Source organism: Annulohypoxylon truncatum (genome assembly GCF_022578515.1).
Source record: "Annulohypoxylon truncatum strain CBS 140777 unplaced genomic scaffold F4807scaffold_3, whole genome shotgun sequence".
Taxonomy (NCBI): Eukaryota; Fungi; Ascomycota; class Sordariomycetes; order Xylariales; family Hypoxylaceae; genus Annulohypoxylon; species Annulohypoxylon truncatum.
In genome coordinates this window covers 941,009-962,907 of record NW_025953789.1, presented here as the reverse complement: position 1 = coordinate 962,907, position 21,899 = coordinate 941,009, and the positions used below count along the sequence as shown (strand labels likewise).

The window sequence follows — 21,899 nt, the reverse complement described above, 5'->3', positions numbered from 1 at the left end:
GGGTATTTAGCACCTTTAGTACACAGATATAAGGTGGACCAGAATCCATTTTCGCCCCATCCCACCTACTACTGCTCAGCTAACGGTAGAGATCGTGCCATGACCATGAGGAACTCAGTTGGTCAGTGTGGGTTAAACAGCGGGGTTCCTTGCGTGAACCGCGTCCGTGGACGATAGCACTTATTATATTTCGCGAATGGGCAGGAATCAGAGATCCCTACCTAAACCCGAAGTCCGCTTTCCTCTTTCTAGCGAATTCCCGGGTTTCCCAAAGCCACGTCTTCGGCTCGCCGGCCGGGAAGGTGAGGCTGAGCAATCAACCCCGGTCCTGGTCCGGGGTTTCAATTAAGTTCTTATCGTCAAAGCGAGACCATGGCACCTAACAAGGGGTTTTTGACGGATGACTGATGGCTTGTGACTTATGATAATAAGTAACACCCGCACAATTTAGCTGAGTGGGATAGATACTGGGATAAATAGAAAAGATGACGATGAAATATTAAAAGTCGAAAGATTCTCGTTTCCCTTTGAACAGATCTTCCACTCTCCCTTTCTGCAAGTACTGTTTCATGCATATTGAGCTACCCAGATTTCTGAGGTCAGGATTATAGACACGATGTCCGATTACGTCGTACTGCGTACGAGCAATACGACCGCGATCTACAAGAATCCTGTCGCAGGTAATAGCCTTATACGTAAGGTAGTATACCTAGCCTATCACAGCAGAGAGATCTATGCAAAAAAGGGGAAACAAAAAGACGGGGATTATTCCTCTATGCCTTCCGCGTCCGAGGAGAGAGAGAGAGTGTGTGTGTATGTGTGTGTATTAGTCCTTCCCAAGCATTAAGTAATCGACGTCCGAAGCCACGGCTCCGGACCGCCCCGGTTCCCTATCCCCCCTGCTTCCCCTGCGTCCAAGATGAAAATGGAGTTGCATGTAGATGCCGCTAGGGATGACGTTTCGACGCCGAGTGCGCATAAAGAAGCTAGAACTCCGGCCCTCGAATGACTGCGGGGAAGATCATCTGCCCCTTATATAGTAATATAGATCATGGGGCTTGGACGCATTCTCGGGACTATATGTACGGACAGTCTCGAAGCTTAGCTGCATATGTAGCTCTGATACGCGTGTGACCACCTTTATTCATGCCTTCTACCTCGACACCTAGTAGTTTGAGGCCTTTCTAATAATCTATATGGACGTATCCAAATGTCCTCGTCTATATTCTATGTGGAAATATTCATGATATAGCCAAGCTGCTCGTACTGTTCGGCGGTATTGTCTATGATATGCGTTTCCTTCTAGATCGCCGTCGATGATACGGGTGAGAGATCATGATCGCGATCTACGGAGGATCTGTGGATCTGTTTGATACCGGACCGCCATTACTTTTATGTTTTGCCGTTTCACATGTGCGCTCTCGGGCGGCGTGATCGACGTGTATTCTCTTGTCGTAATGTTTATAGCGACCAATCGCAACATTGGCCCTACTTGTTATAGTTTCATTCGTTTGCATTAACCCTTCATCCTCAATGGTCAATGTGAATAAGGGTCTGATTAAGCTTCAGCAGAATCGCATGGCAACGATCGACGGCATTTCACGTTTCTCTAGGATCACCCCGGTTGAGGCTGAACCGTAGAAACGCCCAGCTCTCTACTTTCTGCATCGCACAAGTTTCATCTGCTGTCCAACCACTATCGTCGGCATAGTTGGCATGGGCTACCGCAACACCCTTCCAAATCAACGTCAGGCCATAGATGCAGTAGCCTGTGTTGCGCGATCTGGGGTAAAACTTGTACATACATACATAGTATGCCTGGGCGTCGAGGTGCGACGCCAAGACTAGTGACACCGCATCTCGGCAGACCATCTGTCGCATGGAAGACTCACAGAGCACGTACGCCGCGGCCAACACTTCTGGTTTCAAAGACTTCGACTAGGCCAGATCCGACAGCCTCTTGTAAAACCCAGTCAAAAGAAAGTCCGTAGAACTGCCTCCACTTCCTAGTCTGCCCAGGCAACACGCCAGCGAACTCTCCTCGTGAGCGCTTCGCCGCATAGCGCGCCTCGTCTTTTGCGATACCGCCATCCCATCGATCACGAAGGACCGTCTCCGGCGCCTCACGGAAACGTGACTTCCCTAGTAACGAGACGAGGTGATCGAGCGCCAAAGAGAGAAGCTTCAGGAACGTGCCATTCCCAGGCACGGCAAGCTTCAATTCCGCAGCGCCCGTATCAAGCCAGGACATGCCGAGTGAGCCTGCCCCACTACCACCAACTTTGTGTACTACACCCTCGCCTCCTACGGCGTCAAGTGTGCCAGTTGGCTGTCTTGAGATGTTGTCTAAGGACGTTAACGTCACCTTATCTCCAGGTCGCGAGTATGAATTTGTAGTATGTAACGAGCGGCCATGGTGGGTTGCGCCAGTGTTGTGAGATGTTAGGAACCCAGCCTTGAGGAGCTGGTCAATCCCCGACGCATGAAGAGCATCCGACTTCAATGCCTGGACTCCAGGATTTTCTTTTAAAAATTTAATCAGACTACTCTTCGTATCCTCCTCCAGACTCATAGAAGCTTTCACCATCTGTTCATAATCCGCGGCAAGTACCACGGTCTCTCCTATGTCTCCTCGCCGGGGAACAATCACCTTCCGAATAAACCCAGCCCGCGCAAGTTCCGCGATTTCTCGTTCCACTGCGCTCGGTGACGATAACAGAGCTTGTATGTGCGAGATAGTAACGATAGGAGGAAGCGACTTTCGATAATTAAGTACTTCCGCGATTCGCGTAGAGTTCATTCCGGCCGCTCGATCGGGCATTGGTGAGAACATGTGGCTGCGTATATGGAGGACGGCTTGTGAGGTGTCACGTAAGTTCAGATCGGTCGCTAGGGACTTGACCAGCCCGTAATCGTCGAGTTGATCGTCAAAGAGGTCATCTTCGCCATCTTCATCTCCTATAGATGACTTCTCACTCCGGATTCCTGGTTTGCGACGAGGTAGAGAAGATGGCCAAGAGGAGGATGAAGGCGAACATCGGTTTGCGCCAGACTTCTTGGAGGCCTTTTTAACCCGGCTGGAGCCCCCTAAGATCTTCCGCAGACTCATTTCTGACAAGAACGAACATCAGATGCTTCAATAAAGTACGAAATAAGAGATATGATGGCGATTGGAAGCAGGCAGCCGTTAGTAAAGTTTGCCTGGCCACATTGAAGGCTACTTGCCTGTGTGACGTTAGTGGGGTGTGTGGCGCATACTCTGGGCGATAGGGGCAGCCATCATCTCATCCACACGATTCAATTGGCCATCAAGATTTGCGCTAGCCGAATTCGGCTTTCTATGAATAAGTAAATGTGACACTATGAAGCTTTAGAAGTCTATTCCCTTGTGTTATGTTCTGTCCCTACGAAGGACAATCCCCAGATTCTTAAGCCCAAACTGTTTGAATTCTACGAAATACAAACCGTAAGTTAGTTGTGATTCACTTTATTTTCGACAGAGATAAAAGAATGCATCGACCTAGAGAGCTGGCCAAGAGAATACTTGCCTGCTTCACGATTTACTCTTTCGCCTAAGAATAAACACCAACGTATTCTATTCAAGATGCCACCAACCGTCATTCTCATACGTCATGGCGAAGCTTTACACAGTAGGAACCTATCATCAACTTCTAGAAGGCAATATCTAATTGATTATAGACATCACCAATAAGTTATACCAAGACCTATAATAAATCACATAAGCTAACGCGATGCAGCACATGACTGGTCACTTTTCGACCCAGGTCTTAGTGATAGAGGCATACATTTAACCAAAAATCTTCAGGGGGAGTTTGAGCCAGGTTTCCCTTTCAAGCCCGAAGAGTGCCTTATAGTGGTAAGCCCTCTGAAAAGAACGTTAGAGACCGTCAAGTATGGTTTCCAATGGCTTCGAAATCGTGGTGTTCGTGTCGAGGTTCGCGCCGAATGGCAAGTATGTATAACAAATCACCAGGAGCTATTCATTAGAATAAGCGTTGACCATATGTAGGAAACAACGGACAACCCTTGTGATATTGGCACCCATCCCGAGCTCATCAAGTCACAGTGGCCAGACATAGATTTCTCGAAGTTGGACCCCGTCTATCCCCAGAAGACTGGCTTGTATGAGAATTCAGAGGAGGCATTTCAGAGAAGGGGAGCTTTCGCCAAAGAATGGCTCTACAATCGTCCCGAAAAATGTGTCATCGTTGTGACGCATTCGGGCTTTATTCGAAGACTTGTCACGGGACCAAAATACAAGAACTTAGAGTACGGATCGTATAAGCTTGTCAAGAACTCGGAGGGTCTCGAACTTGAGGAGCTCCACAGGGTTATCGTCAATGATTTATAGGATTACCGTCCATGATTGAGCCGGGTTAGAGGTACTGTGAATATCAAAGATAATGCAGAAACAATGGGTCCCGTAGTTATCATAGGAATTAAAAATGCAAGAAATTCCTGTCAAGTGCGAAATGCATATGCATTTTTGTCGGCAGAATTACCGCACGAAACCATATGCGGACACTCGCGAATAGGGATGATACAGTGGCATCCCGTTCTATCCCGTGATGCCCGTGCTAAAACGAGACAACGTGAGACAACATAATGCTTGAAACATTTGGATATAAACTACCTAGCATATGAAAGGCAGTTGAATGAGCACAATGTAACCTAAATACCTGACCTAGTAGATATCGGAAGCGCTGCGTCCAGTGACACGTGTCGTCCTCCAGAAGATTCGCTTGATACTACATTCTACACAAGTAGTAGTAGGTATGTATGGAATTGCGATGTCGCCGAGATATACCATAGGAACCCGATGTTTTGAAAAAATATCGGGTTCCCTCAAACGAACGGCATATTATAATCTCGCACTAGACTCGGCTTTGAAGACGGTGGAAGAAATCGTCTTTGAGCAATCGTAAACGATTGGGGGTCAGATGTGCTGTCGAATGTAAAGATTAAAAAGACGTCTTCATCCCGCAAAGAAAAAAATTTAGGTGTACCTGTTGTACCCGTTACGTAGGCTCTCTTATGTAATCATACGTTAGCGCAAAATCGGAGAGACCCCTAAGAATCTACAGGTTCCCATTGGCCAATACTCTCAGGGGTCTTGTTACATTCATGTATGTATGTCTTCCATCGTCACTGCCAATTTTCAAGAAGTTTAATTCTTAGCTCGACACTTATAGACCAGTTGACATGAAGTGGGTATTCTAAGTTTCTAGGTTGACAAACTTCCCCATGGTACGATCTAGATCACAGGGGCGTCAATTATAAACAGAAATCCCCAATATTCACCTCACAACCAGTCAGCAATGTGGCAATGAATAGGCTCATTTTTAGACTAGCACACTAGCTCCAACACGGAATTCACGGCTTCACATCTTACTCACTGTACTAGGTCTGACGTCACTCGATCCTCGAAGGGCCAACGAAAGGATCGTCGAATCGTTCTATTGACTTAGAAGAGCACCTTGATGGCCAGTGGGACTTGGCAGTCGGATAGTTGCAGGACACACGAGAACGGGAACTCGGCAGAGCGGAGTTCTTTGTCTTCATCACGGCCGTACATCCTGCCATCTTGCCTCCACCTGACGACCTCGGTGTTGAAACTTGCAGGACGACTCCATTTGCAAATGACCCTAGCAAACACTCGGGTATTGATCTTTCGATAAACTAGTGGGCAGGAACTTAGGCAAGTGTGTGGATCTAACCGACCTACCCGCCGTCGTGTGCCCTTTAAAGTGGCGCTTGGGGGAGGTCTACGATGTCTCACTTGCTCGACTCTCCGCGATTAACCACCTACACGTGCGAGATCCGACGCTGTGATTCGTCGCCTATCATCAGCCTTCAGCCTCGTGAACAGTAATCCACTAGAACATGAGGGAGTACCCAGTAGCTTAAGAAGCTCGTAAGCCGCCGCCGACTCACTTGTGGTTATTTTTGAATTAGATTGTTCTATGTTCGGGAAGATTCGTTCAGGACTCAGGAATCTGTAGGTACGTAGTATTCTAGGCCCCCTTTACCCATCGTTGGTTATCCACTTGGCACCGAGCCCTTGGCTAAAAACGCCGTTTTGGCCTTTACAGCAAGTTTTATTGGTCCCTAGGCGGACAGCTAGCCCTGTTTGACGTCCGCCGTCGATCATTTTGATCAATTTTCGAATCTACAGTTGACAATGACGGAATTGTCACACCGTTGAACACGACAGCTTTGCAATTTCTCTCCTACTTACACCCTGGCTATGCGACTTGTTTTCCCCCTTCATCACTTATAGCTCTCTGAGAGCACCGTTCACGGTCAAATATGGTTCCTGGAAAATCAACCTGGTTATGGACGGTTCCCGGCCTGCTGGCGACTTTCGTCATAGGTGCGCCAACTACCGGAAACCAATACGTCCTGCAGGCAGGTAAAGATGGTAGCCCACTCGCATCGCAGCGCAAGTTGCACGGCAGGTTCCTTCATATAACAGGTACTGTACATCGCGATTCGTAACATCCCACCACACCACGATCTATATAGATCTATATAACATTCATTTTAATGCTAACTCATCCCACCTTGCGTAGATCTACACCCTGACGAATTCTATAAAGTCCACACATCTACGGAGGAGAATATCGCATGCCATCGAGGCCATGGCCCGGCTGGCACTTATGGCGCAGAAACTTCTGATTGCGATTCTCCCCTAGCACTGGTAGATGCGACCCTCGATTGGATTACCGCCAATTTGAAAGACTCGATTGATTTTGTCGTTTGGACTGGCGACTCTGCCCGCCATGACAGCGATGAGAAGACGCCCCGCCATAATAAAGATATTCTGGCCATGAACCGCAGGATTGCGGATTCATTTGTCAAAACATTTTCTGACGATAGTGGATTAGTAGTCCCTGTCGTCCCAACATTTGGCAACAATGATATATACCCGCACAACGTATTAATGCCAGGTCCGAACGACATTTTGAGGGCCTATACCGACGTTTGGAAACCCTTCATCCCGGAAGATCAGCGACACTCATTTGAATTTGGAGGCTGGTTCTACGTTGAGGTTATCCCCAACAAGCTCGCCGTCTTCAGTCTCAACACCTTATACTTCTTCGATCGCAATGCAGGGGTTGACGATTGTGCGCACCCAAGCGAGCCCGGATACCAGCATTTTGAATGGTTACGAGTCCAACTTCAATTCATGCGAGAGCGCGGGATGAAGGCTATCCTTATGGGACATGTTCCTCCAGCTAGAACTTCTGGAAAGCAATTGTGGGATGAGACATGCTGGCAGAAATACACCCTCTGGCTACAGCAGTATCGCGATGTCGTCATCAACTCCCTATATGGTCACATGAACATTGACCATTTTCTTCTACAAGATACCAAAGAGATTGACTTTTCCTATATTGTAGCTCAGTCTAATCAATTGGCAAACGTTCGCGAGTCTTTGGGGGATGAGATTTCAACTGAATCCAGCAAAGATTACCTCATGGAATTGCGAGAAGACTGGGCCAAACTGCCAGACCCCGTTCAGGGCCAGGACTTTGAAGAATCCAAGAAAAAGAAGAAGGGCAACAAAAAGAAGAAGCTCGGAGGACCATGGGCAGAGCGATACCAGCTCACTCTCATCAGCCCTAGCGTCGTTCCTAATTATCTCCCAACTCTTAGGGTCTTCGAGTACAACATTACCGGTATCGAGGATACTCCCACATGGGTAGATACTGTCCGCAAGTCAGGTGTGCAAAGTGCTTCCGCGTCTGACCATGAAGTGCATTCACTGGAATTACGCAGCGAGCCCGACATGGAGATTGAGAAGAAGAAGAAAAAGAAGAAGGGAAAGCATGGCAAAGACCCCGACATTCCCATCCCAGACGCGCCAGCAAAGGGAAGTCTACCAGGTCCAGGATACTATCCCCAACCTTTAACACTCAAAGGCTACATCCAATACTATGCCAACTTGACCGTAATCAACAACGACATTACCGCGGACGACGTTGGAAAGGATGAATTATCGTCCTCTAAATGGGACGCAGGAAAGCACAAGGATAAGAAGCCAAAACACGCCAAACCCCAACCCAAGGAGTTTCACTACGAGGTCGAATATACCACTTTTGACGACAAGATCTACAAGCTGAAAGACTTGACCGTCAGGAGTTTATTGAGACTCGCCCACAGGATAGGGCAAACCTCTGCCCAGTCCACCGGACTTAGCGAGGAGGAATACGATGAATATGAAGAGGATACGTATGATGAAGTAGAAGATGTGGAGTCCAGCGACGAAGAAGAGGACGACGATATCGAAGCTGAGAAGAAGAAAAAGAAAAAGAAGAAGAAGAAGGGGGGCCACGAGATGAAGAACACGAAGATATGGCTCCATTTTCTGAAGCACGCGTTCGTCAGCACGAAAAGCGTTGACGAGCTCAAAGATCTCAAATAAGCCCCAAAGAGAAGGATAGCTTTTTTGTCATAGTTGGTAAAGGGGGGCTAGATTTAAACCTAACCCTAGGTAGGGAGTTTTTGTCTTTCTTTTTTTTCGCATGGCATGAGAGCGGCGCACTAGGTATAGGGGGTATGATAACTACGATAATAGACGTTGGTAGCAACGAACGTCTTTGGATGAATGATTGGAAGCGGCCACTGCATGGCGGATTTGGTATATATATGCTTCATACGCAACCGCATTGCACTGCATCGCATCGCATTAGATAGCATTTACGCATCTAGATCCTAGAGTTAGACTAGGACGAATGGTGTTGGGGCGATGAGCATGGGGAGCTACCTGTTTTGAAGATGTTGGAGGTGCGTCTTTTTTTGGTTCGGTTCGACGACTATGTACGAGATAGCAAGCATCATTTACCAAGACACGTATTTACGAAAACTGAACATAGTTACGAATTCAACGTTGAAAAATTTTTGTCATCATTGTCATCACTTATCGTCTCTAGTATCTCGGTGTCAATCGTTCACGCGCACTTCCCCGTAGCCCAGTAAAGTCACCTAATTAATCGGAATCGCTCTCCGACGAAGAGGGAAACCCATTCCACTCCTCCTCCGTATCATCAATTACTCCCTCGCCATTAGCCGCGCCACCGTCCTCGTCCTCTTCATCATCATCGTCCAGTTCTTCGACCTCGAAAGTGCCGCTGATATCCCACCTGTCGCCCGGAGCTTTTTGGCTTACGTACTTGACGAACTTGAGAACGCCGCTGTCGCGCAATACCAAGGACATGGAGTTCCAGGTGGCAGCTTCGAAGGTAAGGATATTGTCATCGTCGTTGCCCGACTTGTATATAGCCGCGTCCTCGTTCGCGTCGTCGTCGCCCGCCATGTACACCTCGTGGCCGCCGACCTCGACCGGCTCTTCTTTCTCTTCCTCGCGTTCTTTCTTGCCGTTCTTCTTCTTATTTGCGGCCTTGCCTTTCCCTTTGCTCTTTCCGTTAGACTTAGCGCCGCCGTCTTCTTCGGCAGAGGCGTCATCTTCGTCCTCGTCTTCGTCTTCGGCGCCGCCCCATCCGCTCGTCGGTGTGATGCCGAGGGTGAGTTCTAGGCGCGGCTTGCCCTCGTGGCCCGTCGCTAGCGTGTAGTCTTTGCCGCGTCGGAAGCGCCGAGCTATGAAGTCGTGGCTCTCGACCACGCTGCGGGTGGCTATCTGCAGCCAGCGGCGGAACTGCGGGCTTGGGAGGAACTCTTCTAAGAGCTCTTTGATAGGCGAGGCTTCTTCCTCCTTCGAATTCCCGTTCTTCTTAGAGCCGTCTGCTTGGAGGTATAGGAAACGGTGTTTGTGAGGCGGCTTGGCGACTCGCCAGAAGCCCTTCTCGATATTCGCGCTGTCTTCTGGAAGAGGCGTGCTTTCTTGTGCAGTGATGTAGTCTTTCAGCTTCTGAGCGAATTTTTTGCCCAGGAGATTGGGTAGAGTGATTGTGGATAATTCGTCGAATTGCTCGGCAACTTGGTCGAGGGTATCGGGGGTGAGGTAGGTCGGGGCCATGTACTTGAGTAGAAATTCGAGGTCGGCTTCGTCGAACTCCTCTTGTGAACTCGATTGTGGTTGCTCGACTTTGACCGGTTTCGCTTGAGGCAAGTCGTACTGGTCTGGATTCCCTTGTAATTGCATCAAGCCACTATTCTTGGCCAGTTTCTCCTCAGCGCCTTCGACATATCCATCCTCTCCGATCTGGGGTATGTGGAACCAGCCGCTGATGGCCATACGGACTCTACCCCCCTCCTTTTCTAGTTGCTTCTTGCTTTCAGAATGGTATACTTCCTCAACGTCATGAAAACTCTCGCCGGGTTGGACAGCAAAGAAACTCAGCTGGTTCCATGCAGGTGGTATTATTTTAGAAACATCTGGCGCAGGTGTCTTCGCAACTTCACCATCCTTGCCTTTAATCGTACGTACGGGAAATAGCCTTAGCGCGCCGCCCCATTCAGCCTTCCAAGGGATGTCGGGGTCGGTTAGGTAAAGGATGTAGCTGACTTTGCGGCTCCCGATAACGTCGTCATGGCACAAGAGATAGCAACCCGGAGTATACACGTTAATAGCCATGTCCGTCTTCCTGCCACTCAAGGGGCCACATCCAGTAATGTGGGCAACATAATCTCGGAACGCTTGCGAGTACATTGCATCTCTTAGAGCAAGTAATGACGGCAGCTTTGCTAAAGCCTCGTCGTCCAAGCCGTCGAGATTTGCGAGGTCGCCGGATTGGTGGATCTTGTAGATGTCAGTCTCCTTGGGCGTAAAGGATACATTGTCCTTGATCTCCTCGCGGACGGCTCGTAGTAAGGTGTCGTCGATTAATTCGTGGATGACGCTATGCTTGTAAGGCGTGGATTTAGCATAGCCTTTTGTATATTTGTCCAGGACATCTTTGTCAAAGAGTCCTTTCCTGAACCTCTTTTTGGCATCCTCATCACCCAATGCTGTGGTGGCAGTCAACCTTTCTGCCGTGAAAAAATTCTAGCCGGATCGTACGATGGGCGATCGCGATCTGTTAGATAGATGGTAGACGGCTTACAGGTCTTGGACTTTTTCTTGTGCGGTTTGTGGCTTTCGGCCTGTGACTGAGCTTTGCGCTTCATATTGGGCTAACGATAGAGTTTGTGTTACAAGATTGTAGATGCCAATTGCGAGTTTGGGAAGTTCAAAAAGCTCGCGGAAGTCGTGGAAAATGTAGAAAAATGTAGAAAAATGTAGACAAGAATTGTAGCTTCCTACTTTATCGACTGATAATCGTTCTAGTCTCGCACTTTTATTGAGGGAAAGCAGCGGCAGAAAAAAGAAAAATGGTCCACGCTAACCCGCACTTTCCAAAGCTTCATGGATGGTAGCCCTAGGGAAGCTGGTATGATCTTCACCGCCCGACCCACCAACTTTAATGGACAAAGTGGATACTTCTTACCGGGTAGGTAATTGAATTGATGCCCCTCTCTATTTTCTCTATCTTCTCTATCTTTTCTCGTTCTCCTATTCGTAACCCTCCCGCTTTCATACTCTCCCGCTTGCCTCCTTACCGCCACGGCTGCTACATCTCCTACATTGGCTTTAATATTCAGCTCCAATGAACCAACAAATCTAACGCCAAAATAACTGGTATGATCTGACTGCATGATGGTTGAAGCGCCCATCCATTCCGACTCGCAGGATTCCCGTTCTCTAGTTTGACTGGATGCATTCGAAAGCCATGTATAGCTAGGTATATATAGATCATGCAATATGCATAGTCGACACCATCACTCTGTTCAATGGCCTCTATAGTGGAACTGTATTGGCGGTTAACACATAAAGTCCGGCAATTGCTCTAAATCAGAGTAATAAGTTGGTGTTATATCGAGCTGATTTCTCACTGGACGACATCTATAGACATGTATCTATTCATGTGGAACGGGCTAACACTAGGTGCACCAAGGCCGGCGGTTCTAATCCTCAGTGTTGAGTTCCATCAGGGCACCATCCATGAGTCTATCTATGTATGTGGAATTCGCCAATAAAAATGAGAATTGAGCCATACACTTCCCCCTTTAGAGGTTCCTAACTTTCTTAAAAAGACGGAGGCCATTTTCTCTACGAAATGAAGCTATAATTATCTCGACATTGAACGAACGAACGCTAATGCTATAATTCTATTTGTTTTCCAACATCGTCCCTCCCATAGCACGGCGTCATTCCGTTGCCAATGTCTACCTCCCCCTTTTCTCCTAGGTAGAAATTCGAAATATGTTCCCGTTTTTGCCGAGTCTTCTGATCACCGCTTCCCGTATGATCGCAACTAGCTAATGCTACACTGACATAGTCTCCGTGCTTCGTGGGACCCCTCTTAAGACACTTGTTGGAGTCTGTCGAGTCTGATTCTCATCTCGCTCTCTTGTGAAACGGTCTAGCAACGGTATACATAGTCTTCCCGTGAGTTCTCTTTACTGCTCTTGAGCATTCCGATCCTCGGAGATGGCGTGCGTGATACATACTACATACCGCATCTACCCAGAATAATCACAATTCCCCTCAGCGTCGAAATCAAGATACACCACATTGTCTTTCTAGGAGGGCGTATGCTACGTTAGTAATTAAGATTATGGATCCGGTGAACCAACTTTGGAGATATCAGGTAGATGTGCCTAGGTTGGTCTTATGGTATGATCAGATATAATAGAGTTTCTTTCAATCTCTGAGAGGCCTTTACATTGAACCAAATGGCAGATTTGAGCAAGACGCGGAGTCTGCAAAGGTGTACTGTTATGCTGAAGGTTTCTGACAGCTCCCATCGAATGTTGGGCACCTTGGATACATTAGCCCCTGATTTTCGTGGATCTGAACGGGGAGATTTTCCTCATACATACATAGGTACCTACCCGATTCTTTTACCAAATTCTCTTGCCCCTTTTCCATTACCGCCTCCATTATCGCTAGTCAATAATGTAATTCAGGAGGGCATATCTTGTAGCAACATTCGAGCTGGACAGCGATGCATTCTGTACAGAAGGTTCGAATTCACAAGTAAACGGATAGAGAAGAAACTTCTACGGCTATAATTACCTTAGTTCCCACTTAGGGATGAAGCTATTATAAGCCCCATACACTTGAACCTCCTCTTACGGTCACTTATTCCATCTGACTATTTTTGCAATCCCATGTTTTACAATATCTGGTATTGTACCTGCATTGACGTCTTCTTTGGTACGCCCATTTCCTATCATATTCCCGCCCCTGAACGGCGGCTATTGACGAAGCGCTTAATCTGTATACTCTGCCATTGAGCTATAATTATGCCTACATCATACACCTATATTATGTTATAGCGCATTCTACTACGGTACGCTAGCCACATGCACGAGATAAGTATTATCTGTTGTGTAGCATCGCTTCATAACGTAGTCTGGGTAAAGCAAGGATTTTGGGGGACAAAGGAAATCACAAGTGAAAAGTCGTCCGGACAATTCTTCTTAGTTCTTTTCTTTCCAAAGGAGTATATGCTCTCAATTGTAGGTCTAAATGGTTGTCGATATCCTCAAATACTCGAATTAGTAGTTCGTGAAGATATAGAATTCCACTCGGTATTCATTCTGTTATAGCGAGGTGGGAACTTGAGCAACCCATGTCTAGTCTAGGTACTAGGTATGTATGTAGGCAAGATAAAGTATTGGAGAACCTAGATTTATTCGGAATAGAAACGCCCATCGGCAGTATATCCCCGCACCAGCGTCATTAGTTGCGTTCTAAACTCGGTAACTCTTACAGTTGGTATAGAAGGGTTGAACGCCTACCTTCAGGTATATAATACATACATGGCAAAATAATAATTACAAGAACTAAACTAGGCCATTGTTTTAAGTAAAAGGAAAACAATGGCTAACTTCGACGTCGAAGCCGCCAGATCTAAGTTCCCGGCCTTAAAGGAGGATCAGGTATTCCTGGATAACGCAGGTGGAAGCCAGGTCTTAGGAAGTGTCGTCGAAGCGTGAGTAAGAAAAACCGTCACGTCTGAAAAACAAAAGGGGTTTGCTCTAATACAAATTAGGATATCCGACTGGTTGATCAAGAGTAACGTCCAGTTTGGAGGAGGTTATAAAGTCAGCAAAGCCTCTAGTTCCCGGTACAATGACGGCGTGACTGCTGGGGCGAAGTTCCTCAATGCCCAAAAGGATGAGATAGGTAAGTCTTTTGACCTATCTTCCATATATCTCCATGTCAAGATATTAGGCGTAGGGAATTTATTACTCATCCCCCATAAGCATATGGTTCTACCGCGACCCAACTCCTTCGGAACCTATCATTCACCTTCCAGTTCCAAGAAGGCGACGAGATCGTGCTCTCGGCGATCGACCACGAGGCTAATATCGCGCCGTGGAAAGACCTCGCAGAGCGTCTGAAGCTCGTCATCAAGTGGTGGGTTCCGCAGGAGGGCTCAACCAATCCAAAACTACTACCCGAAGACCTCAAGAACCTATTATCCGCGAAGACGCGGTTGGTGACGTGCACGCACGCTAGCAACATCTTAGGGACGATCCACGACGTCAAGGCTATCGCTGAAGTCGTCCATACTATCCCTAATGCTCTCCTGCTTGTCGACGGCGTATCGTACGCGCCTCACCGGCCTATCGACGTCAAGGAGCTAGGGGTGGACTTCTACGTCTTGTCATGGTACAAGATATTCGGTCCGCACGTCTCAATGCTGTACGGGAGCCGCAAGGCTCAGGAGCAAATGCGCACGCTTGGGCATTTCTTCAACCCGAGTGCGACACTTGAGAATAAGATTACTCTTGGTACGTATAACCAACCCCTTTTCGCAATCTAGGAAGAGAAATTCCCCAGTGATCCGATGCTGATAAAAAGGCTAGGAAGCTGCTGTTACGAGCTAGTCCAGTCCATCCCAGCAGTCACCGAATACCTCGGCCCCCCTCAAGCCGGATCATGGGGCGCTCTGCACTCGCAAGAGACGCAGCTACAGGCCGCGTTGCTCGAGTACCTCAACTCCAAACCCAACATTACTATATACGGCGAGAGGGGCGCGGACGAGAAGCTCCGACTCCCTACGATTAGCTTCACGGTAGACGGTCTGGACTCGAGGGAGCTTGTCGAGACGCTCGAACGGACTACCAATTTCGGGTTTCGCTGGGGCGCTTTCTACTCGGTTTATCTGGTGAACGAGTACTTCAAGCTAGGTCCTAGCGGAGTTGTGAGAGTTAGCATGGCGCATTATAATACTTGTAAGTGCTGTTATCATTCGTAGCAATATCATCTCCTGACGACGTCGTATAGTGGAGGAAATAAAGGGGTTGATTGAGGCACTCGACAGCGTAATCTCGAAGACTACTTAGATATAAAGGTATAAAGGTTAGACCTGTGTATTAGCATTTGTCCCTGTTAGTGGCCGCGCCGAAACGATGTTGGGTATCACCTTTGAACATTTAGGTAGCTAGGGGGTTTGGCCGTGTCGATAGTGATATCCTGATTTCTTAACCTCATAAAGTCATCTACCATCCTTGAAACTTATCCTGAATAGTAGAAAATGTATATTAATCTCTTTCGTAACTTCCAAAAATCCCGCGCCAGTCTACCGCTTCGCTCCTAAGCAATCCACGGGTCGTACGCCACACCATGCATCTCATATTCATTTATGCCTCACCCATATACCCCTATATCCATATCCCCACTTACAGCTTTCCGGACCTCGTATCGACAGCAGTCCTCAGCAACGAGATAACCTCCGCCGGGTCCTTAGCACCGAAAACGGCGCTTCCGGCGACGATCACGTTGGCGCCCGCGTCGGCCGCCTGGTCGATGGTGCCGGGTCCCAGGCCGCCGTCGACCTCGATATTCAGGTCCGGGTACTTCTGCCTCAACGCCTGCACCTTGGGCAGCTCCGACGCCATGAACTTCTGGCCGCCGAAGCCGGGCTCGACCGTCATGATCAGGACCATCTATCCATTGTTAGTTAACCGTTCCGACAACTAACATTAACCAACCCCCGCGACCCCCTAAGTAATAGAAAAAGTAAAATATGAAGGAAACAAAAAATAGGGGACAGAGGAAAAAACGCACATCCGGCCGCTCCTTCGGATCCGGATTTTCGAGGATATCGGTGAGGACGTCGACGGTGGTAGCGGGCTTGAGCGCGATGCCGGCCAGCAGGCCCTGGTCGTGTATGTAGCGGATCAGCTCCTTCGGGCTCGTCTTCGCGTCGGTCTTGGCCTCGGGGCTCTCGGCCGCGCTCGAGAAGGCCGCCTCGTAGTGGAAGCAGTACAGGTCGCAGCCCGCCTTCTGGAACTCCTTGACCCATTTCTTCGGCTGTTGGGTACCCCGTCGCCCGGACGGGTTTTACGGTTAGCCCATATATTCTCTTTAACGCGCCCTGCCTCCCCCCTTTTTTTTGGGGGGGGGGTTATGCAAAGGTGTGCGTAGTAAAAATTATCTAGTCGAAGCTAGGAACGAAAGGGGAAGGGGAAGGGAAAGGGAAAACACGCAATGGCATGGTATACATACCTCCGCGATCATCATATGGCAGTCGAACGTCCCGCGCCCGTAGCTCGCCTCGGGCTTATCGACATGCTTCCGGATCTTGGCCACGACCGGCGCGCCGAAGGTGATGTTGGGTACGAAGTGGCCGTCCCTGCGAGAGAACCGCGCTTTAGTCTTCGCAAACCCGGTAAAGGCCAATCTCTCCCACCCAAGTCTCCTTATAACCTAGTAATCTCAACAAATATATAATACGCACATGATATCTACGTGAAGCCAGTCGGCACCTTGCTCCATCGTCCTCTTGCAGTCGGCGCCTAGCTGCGCGAAGTCCGCCGACAGGATCGAGGGCGCTATGATCGCTTTTGGCGCCATAATTGTGGTTGGCTGTTTAGAGGGTCAATGAATTACGGGTGTCTCGTGCGTAATTGAAGTTATCTCGTCGTAAATCGAGGGATCTGCCTGGTGCTATATCTCTGTACAGGTTTGCGAAATGAGACGACAAATGGTTACAAATAGACGTCACTGAAGAAATATGGCGGGGCATCGCGGGTAGTGGGGGGAAGGGGATCGACGGTGGGGCGGCCCCTCATCCCCTAATGCTTGCTCTATTGCGTGTATGGGTGGAAATGGTGTCTTTTACGAGCAGGAATTCACGTAGATTTATAGCTTGATTTGAACATATCATGGCCAAGAAATAGTCGAACAATTACGAACTTGGATCAATGTTCTCTATTATGAATGCTTCTTTTGCTCCTAATGTCACCGGGTTGTCCTCAGGTAGATAACCCGTGAACTACTAGACCAAGCTTCCTAAAGTCCTCTCTTCTCAAGCTGTTGAGTTTAATCTTCCTCAGCAACGGTCTCAGGAATCGTTTCCTCCTCGCCATCCTCGTCGAAGCTACCAGCGGGTACTTCGTACAGACGAAGGATCGACTTGTTAGGATCCTTCACAAGCACAAATTTGCCATCTTCGCGCTTGAGGCACATGTCAGCAATGGTGCGGACGATACCCCAGCCGTTGGAGAGAGACAAGTTCATCTGGTTGGCGAAATCCTTGGGCTTCCAGCCAATAACGCCCAAAATGATGTGCTTGTCGTTAGTCTTCGGGTTGGCCCGAGAAACAAAGCTAGAAAACAAGTTAGTAATGAATATCTAATGATATAGGAATAGAGTAGAAACATACCCAAGCTTCATGACATCGGCCTTAGACAGGATACTCTGCACCGTCCATCTGGCAAGCTTGACACTGTTGTTCTTCATCTCCGTCGCAACGACTGCACCGCGTTGACTGACCAGCTTAGTCCTCCAGTCCAAAGCACCACCACTGCCTTGTGCCTTGTTGTCGAATTCGTTTAGGGCCTTGACGGTCACGAATTGGTCCTCGCCATTGATGGCGTTCTTTTGGACGGCGTCTAACTCAGTTCGAACGATCAAGTACATGGGGTCCTCTTCGCTAGTCGAAAGGTCAAATCTGCGGTACTTGTATGCCTTGCTTGCGGGAGGTTCGGTCTCTTCGGAAGCGTTATAGAACGGGTTCTCGTGAGTCATCTCAACCTTGTTAGACTCATTCTCCAGAACAATTTGGTTAGCAAAGTTGTGATTGATATATGTAGCCTCTTCCGCAAGAGCACCAGGCTGGTTAATACCATCCTTGTTGCCATCGGAAGATTCCAGTGGCGCATCTGCGGCATTCTCATTCACCGTCACCATGTCAAGCGCGGCGCTATCACGCTTGTCAAAGAAGATCTTGTTGCCTTGTCTGACGATGACGATATCCCACGGGTAAACCGAGCGGGTAGAACACATGAGCATGGACAGGATGCTGTCAGTGGCGAAGATAGTAGCCTCGTCCTTCTCAGCTAGTTCCTGAATGACAGGATCCGAAGAGGTCGTGACGTTGTAAGCGGCACGATCCAGAGGCACAAGTCTCCTCTCGGCTGCCTTGACGGGTTGCTTATCGTAAGACCGATCATAGTAATATAGGAATCCGTAACTGTCGATATCCTCTCCATCGTCCGCATCCAGGTTCAACTTGGCGAGCCTGTTGAAATCAATTTCTTCCAGCAGCTGCCAGTCAGCCTTGATGTTAATGGACGCATCTCGGTTTCGAGTCGGCTTATCGTAGTCCTTCCATCCAAAGCGACGGCCACGAGGCGCGTTGGAGCGTCCACGGCTGTCGTATCCATAGCCTTGGTTACCTCCACGTCCAGGGCGCTGAGGTTGGGCACGGCCACCTCTAGTATCCTGACGAGCGCCTCGCTGTCCACGGCCGCGCGTGAAAACGGCTCCCCGGCCGTATCGTGTCTTAGTGGGCTCTCGGCTAACAACGGAGAAGGTATTTTCGTCTTCGGCGACAGGGGCGGTAAAGAGCGCGGCACTACCAGCGCCATAGATCTGCTGGTCTATATCGATTTGAAAATTAGCACCACGTCTATTGTTTCCATGGCCGAGACCAAATTGTCCAAGATTTCCATACCCCTAAAGTTGCGGTTATACTGCTGTCTACCACCACGACCGTCGCGGGAATCCTTGCTATCCGCGGTCCAGTCTGCCATGCGACCTAGTTTGTCCCCCTTCGAGAAGGGAGCATACGGGACACCATTCAGAGTGGTCTCGGTTACGGGGGGAGGGCCCCATCCATCGCCTTCGGGCAGGGCCGAAATGAGGTCGGCTAAAGAAGTAGGCGCCATATTGGACGATTCCAGAAAATAATCAATTCTTGCGCGTATATTCTACTCCGAAATAATATGGAATCGTTGCAAGTTGCTTCGGAGTTGTTTTTATGTTAAGGTTGAAGTGCGATGAAATTTTAGTCGAGGGCGAATATTTTACTTCGAAATCAGAGAGTTTGGTGGGGTGTGGGGCAGTCGCAAACTATCTCAGGTACCTACGTACCTTGCCATTTGGAAAAGAGCATACTGTGTGAAAAGGTGTAAGTTTCTACTATCTTTATACTGTACATATAGTTATGAAGTCTTTATGAAAGCTCCCCCCTTTTCTTGTTACCCCCCTATTATCCTCATAAGTGAACCAACGAGGTAGAACAGTCATATCTAATATAGTATCTGGCAATATCAATTGAATTAGGCGCAGAGAATAGACAATATAGATCCAACTATTTACGAATTCAAGGGTTCCTAGGAGCTTCGATACAATTTACCTTCATATGGATGTATTTACTTTCCGTATGCATACCCAGGTCGATAGATGTTGCTCATACTTGGGACGTAGAACAAGACAGGTCTAAATGAAACATAATGGACTTCGTACAAGTCCGCAAGCTGAACGAAAAGTCAGCACCGGGAAGCAATACTAATGAGACATGATTTTAATTCGCTATATGTAATTGTAATACATATCTAGGTAGATAATCTAACGCCCCCAACAATCATACCCCCCAATCATCGTAACCGTCGTCACCATTGCTACATCTCTCTTGTAATTTTCACACTAATAGTATAAGGTACTAACTGATAACACGCCAAACGCGGCAAGGACCAGATTCGTTCGTTACCTAAAAAGCTATACCCATTTGCATCTCTGTTTTCATCTCTGGCTTCGCGGAGAAGACGGCGTTGAGAGCGTCTCGGACCTCGAACTCCTCCATCACAGCTCCGAACCTGTGGGGTAAAATAATCAGCACTTATATGACTTCATAGAAACAGGACAGGGAAGAAGGTCGTAAGCCATACCCGTAGCAACGGACTTTCCCCTTGAGATCGTCGATCAATCTCTCAAAGTCCTCCCTCTTCAGGTCCGCCAGTCTCGGGTGGGCGAGGACCATGCCCCAGGCCATGACGGGGGTGATCTCGCCGTCGAGGTCGAGCTTCTTGCTGAGGTCGAGCAGCGTGGTCAGGTCGCCCTTGGACAGCTCCCACGTCTGCTGGCTCGACTGGTTGAGGTGCGGGTCCCCGCGGTTGGCGTGCGTGTGCGCGTACCCGAACGGGATCTCCTCGCTCAGCTCGGGAAAGGGTTCCGGCGGGCACGAGGCCATCAGCGCGTGGCCGCAGGCGTCGCCGCTCGTGTCCTGCGCCCGCTCGATCAGCCACGGCATGTGGTCCATGCACGGTCTCTCGAGCCTATACGCCCGTCAGCCAAGCTATAATTAGCTTTCCACGCTCTTGTACCACGTCCGTGAAATTTACATTTTCGTGAGTGTAATCATATTAGTCAATATGGTGCAATGAACCTGTTTTTCTTTTTCTTCTTTTTTTCTTCTCTCTCTTTCTTTTCTTTTCTTCTACTACTTTTGTAAAAACAAAACAGGCACAAAAAAGGAGGTTCACTGCGGGGGAGGTGATATGTACGCCTTCGAGGGGTCATCGGGGTTCTCGTACGTTAAGACGAAATCTATTCCAGCTTGTTCGTAATCCACGCGATTCTGACCGGGTTGCTGCTGCTGCTGTTGTTGCCGCTGCTGGCCTTGGGACGACACGGACATGGAAGGGGGACTTGACATTGTCGACGTCAGGGGCGGCGTGTACGCAGTGTTGGAACTTCCGGGTGCGTAGCTGCCCGATATGCTCCCGCTAGACGTGTACCCAGGGCTCAGGCCGCTGGCGACGTCGTCTATGCCGGCTCCCGACCCGAGCGAGATGCCGTTCTGTCGCAGGAGCGTCTTGAGCTGCCTGTTCTCCTCGGCAAGCTTATCCTTGTCTTGTGAGACGTTGCTATATATTTCCTTCAACCGCAGCACCTCGTCCTCGAGCGCCTTTATATACAATTCCTTGCGTTCTCGGTGCGTCCTATCCAATCGGTGATCAGAACGAAATACTTTGATGACGCCGGACTTTTTGGTTGACCGGAAGAAATACTAAGATACTGTTACCTACCTTTGCGCTTGGCGGTTCAATTCTTGGCGTCGTGTCAGTGCTGGTTTGCTGTCGGGCTTCGGACCTCGTCGCTTGGGCGGGTTCCCATCGCGGGTCGTCTTTTTGTCGTTAAGCGATTTGAGAAAGTTGAGGTTGAGCGACGAGAGCGGTCCTCCCTTGTCGGGATGGGCGCCGCTGTTGGAGTTCTGGGGCGACGAGGAAGACGACATCGATACGTGTTCGTATAGCGAACCCAAGGAAGGTTTATGGTCGGATGGAGAGTAATGCCTCGGAGGCGACGGATAGCCGGCTGTAGGCCCTGGGTCAGTCATTCTAGCCATGATTCACATTGGAGCGAAATCGACGGCGAAGTGCGCGATCCGAGATCTGGGGATTGAAGGGGGGGTATCTAATACGGGCTGTAGGGCCCAAATTGATGGAAGACGCATTCATATATGTGCCTCGCGAAGCGGGGTGAGAATGTTACATACATACTTAAGAATAGATGAATCGCCTCCCACACCTTTCGATTCAGCCTTGAACGGCCCTGGGAGCGGTATCTAATTCAGGATGTTAAAAAGGATCGCTTCTATTGACGGACGGCTCTTTTGGGTCGCCACTAT

General features: G+C 48.8%; 8 protein-coding genes across 8 annotated transcripts; 3 read left to right on the top strand and 5 right to left on the bottom strand.

Annotated features, from left to right (window-relative positions):
- Positions 1–1,702: 1,702 nt before the first annotated feature.
- On the bottom strand, positions 1,703–3,244 carry F4807DRAFT_203671 (serine-threonine protein kinase 19-domain-containing protein). Its single transcript, XM_047993836.1, has one exon. The coding sequence runs from the start codon at positions 3,107–3,109 to the stop codon at positions 1,889–1,891; it is 1,221 nt and encodes a 406-aa protein (XP_047858396.1). The 5' UTR covers positions 3,110–3,244; the 3' UTR covers positions 1,703–1,888.
- A 146-nt stretch (positions 3,245–3,390) lies between these two features.
- Positions 3,391–4,491, top strand: F4807DRAFT_409483 (phosphoglycerate mutase-like protein). The gene is made up of 5 exons (XM_047996543.1): positions 3,391–3,466; positions 3,605–3,650; positions 3,700–3,708; positions 3,762–3,973; positions 4,031–4,491. The coding sequence occupies exons 2-5, from the start codon at positions 3,605–3,607 to the stop codon at positions 4,370–4,372; spliced, it is 609 nt and encodes a 202-aa protein (XP_047858395.1). The 5' UTR covers positions 3,391–3,466; the 3' UTR covers positions 4,373–4,491.
- Positions 4,492–5,719: 1,228 nt separating this feature from the next.
- On the top strand, positions 5,720–8,906 carry F4807DRAFT_409477 (Endopolyphosphatase). Its single transcript, XM_047996542.1, has 3 exons — positions 5,720–6,023; positions 6,114–6,496; positions 6,594–8,906. Exons 2-3 carry the CDS (start codon positions 6,331–6,333, stop codon positions 8,447–8,449), a joined length of 2,022 nt encoding a protein of 673 aa, XP_047858394.1. The 5' UTR covers positions 5,720–6,023; positions 6,114–6,330; the 3' UTR covers positions 8,450–8,906.
- An 8-nt stretch (positions 8,907–8,914) lies between these two features.
- F4807DRAFT_409473 (Oxoglutarate and iron-dependent oxygenase degradation C-term-domain-containing protein) lies at positions 8,915–11,330 on the bottom strand. Its single transcript, XM_047996541.1, has 2 exons — positions 11,028–11,330; positions 8,915–10,932 (listed from the first exon to the last, which is right to left on the bottom strand). The coding sequence occupies exons 1-2, from the start codon at positions 11,089–11,091 to the stop codon at positions 9,014–9,016; spliced, it is 1,983 nt and encodes a 660-aa protein (XP_047858393.1). The 5' UTR covers positions 11,092–11,330; the 3' UTR covers positions 8,915–9,013.
- Positions 11,331–13,688: 2,358 nt separating this feature from the next.
- On the top strand, positions 13,689–15,495 carry F4807DRAFT_409464 (PLP-dependent transferase). Its single transcript, XM_047996540.1, has 5 exons — positions 13,689–13,964; positions 14,025–14,158; positions 14,239–14,769; positions 14,845–15,213; positions 15,266–15,495. The coding sequence occupies exons 1-5, from the start codon at positions 13,852–13,854 to the stop codon at positions 15,322–15,324; spliced, it is 1,206 nt and encodes a 401-aa protein (XP_047858392.1). The 5' UTR covers positions 13,689–13,851; the 3' UTR covers positions 15,325–15,495.
- On the bottom strand, positions 15,496–17,118 carry F4807DRAFT_409461 (ribulose-phosphate 3-epimerase). Its single transcript, XM_047996539.1, has 4 exons — positions 16,722–17,118; positions 16,490–16,616; positions 16,049–16,294; positions 15,496–15,927 (listed from the first exon to the last, which is right to left on the bottom strand). Exons 1-4 carry the CDS (start codon positions 16,835–16,837, stop codon positions 15,661–15,663), a joined length of 756 nt encoding a protein of 251 aa, XP_047858391.1. The 5' UTR covers positions 16,838–17,118; the 3' UTR covers positions 15,496–15,660.
- F4807DRAFT_409458 (eukaryotic translation initiation factor 3 subunit D) lies at positions 17,119–19,345 on the bottom strand. Its single transcript, XM_047996538.1, has 3 exons — positions 18,942–19,345; positions 17,649–18,867; positions 17,119–17,591 (listed from the first exon to the last, which is right to left on the bottom strand). Exons 1-3 carry the CDS (start codon positions 19,153–19,155, stop codon positions 17,306–17,308), a joined length of 1,719 nt encoding a protein of 572 aa, XP_047858390.1. The 5' UTR covers positions 19,156–19,345; the 3' UTR covers positions 17,119–17,305.
- A 634-nt stretch (positions 19,346–19,979) lies between these two features.
- On the bottom strand, positions 19,980–21,617 carry F4807DRAFT_456414 (uncharacterized protein; the record flags this gene model as incomplete). The annotated part of the gene is made up of 4 exons (XM_048000876.1): positions 19,980–20,085; positions 20,158–20,544; positions 20,752–21,210; positions 21,298–21,617. The coding sequence occupies 4 exons, from the start codon at positions 21,615–21,617 to the stop codon at positions 19,980–19,982; spliced, it is 1,272 nt and encodes a 423-aa protein (XP_047858389.1).
- Positions 21,618–21,899: the final 282 nt, after the last annotated feature.

Excerpts from the sequence above, each read along its gene's own strand:
- F4807DRAFT_203671 (XM_047993836.1), bottom strand. The coding sequence starts at position 3,109 with ATGAGTCTGCGGAAGATCTTAGGGGGCTCCAGCCGGGTTAAAAAGGCC.
- F4807DRAFT_409458 (XM_047996538.1), bottom strand. The coding sequence starts at position 19,155 with ATGGCGCCTACTTCTTTAGCCGACCTCATTTCGGCCCTGCCCGAAGGC. Across the intron at positions 18,868-18,941 it reads GTATAACCGCAACTTTAGGG|ACCAGCAGATCTATGGCGCT; the intron begins GTATGGAAATCT and ends AAATCGATATAG. Across the intron at positions 17,592-17,648 it reads GCCGATGTCATGAAGCTTGG|CTTTGTTTCTCGGGCCAACC; the intron begins GTATGTTTCTAC and ends CTTGTTTTCTAG.
- F4807DRAFT_409464 (XM_047996540.1), top strand. The coding sequence starts at position 13,852 with ATGGCTAACTTCGACGTCGAAGCCGCCAGATCTAAGTTCCCGGCCTTA. Across the intron at positions 13,965-14,024 it reads TTAGGAAGTGTCGTCGAAGC|GATATCCGACTGGTTGATCA; the intron begins GTGAGTAAGAAA and ends AATACAAATTAG. Across the intron at positions 14,159-14,238 it reads TGCCCAAAAGGATGAGATAG|CATATGGTTCTACCGCGACC; the intron begins GTAAGTCTTTTG and ends ATCCCCCATAAG.
- F4807DRAFT_409483 (XM_047996543.1), top strand. The coding sequence starts at position 3,605 with ATGCCACCAACCGTCATTCTCATACGTCATGGCGAAGCTTTACACA. Across the intron at positions 3,974-4,030 it reads AGGTTCGCGCCGAATGGCAA|GAAACAACGGACAACCCTTG; the intron begins GTATGTATAACA and ends GACCATATGTAG.
- F4807DRAFT_409477 (XM_047996542.1), top strand. The coding sequence starts at position 6,331 with ATGGTTCCTGGAAAATCAACCTGGTTATGGACGGTTCCCGGCCTGCTG. Across the intron at positions 6,497-6,593 it reads CAGGTTCCTTCATATAACAG|ATCTACACCCTGACGAATTC; the intron begins GTACTGTACATC and ends CACCTTGCGTAG.
- F4807DRAFT_409461 (XM_047996539.1), bottom strand. The coding sequence starts at position 16,837 with ATGGCGCCAAAAGCGATCATAGCGCCCTCGATCCTGTCGGCGGACTTC. Across the intron at positions 16,617-16,721 it reads TGGCTTCACGTAGATATCAT|GGACGGCCACTTCGTACCCA; the intron begins GTGCGTATTATA and ends GTTCTCTCGCAG. Across the intron at positions 15,928-16,048 it reads ATCCGAAGGAGCGGCCGGAT|ATGGTCCTGATCATGACGGT; the intron begins GTGCGTTTTTTC and ends AACAATGGATAG.
- F4807DRAFT_409473 (XM_047996541.1), bottom strand. The coding sequence starts at position 11,091 with ATGAAGCGCAAAGCTCAGTCACAGGCCGAAAGCCACAAACCGCACAAG. Across the intron at positions 10,933-11,027 it reads CAAGAAAAAGTCCAAGACCT|CATTGGGTGATGAGGATGCC; the intron begins GTAAGCCGTCTA and ends CTGCCACCACAG.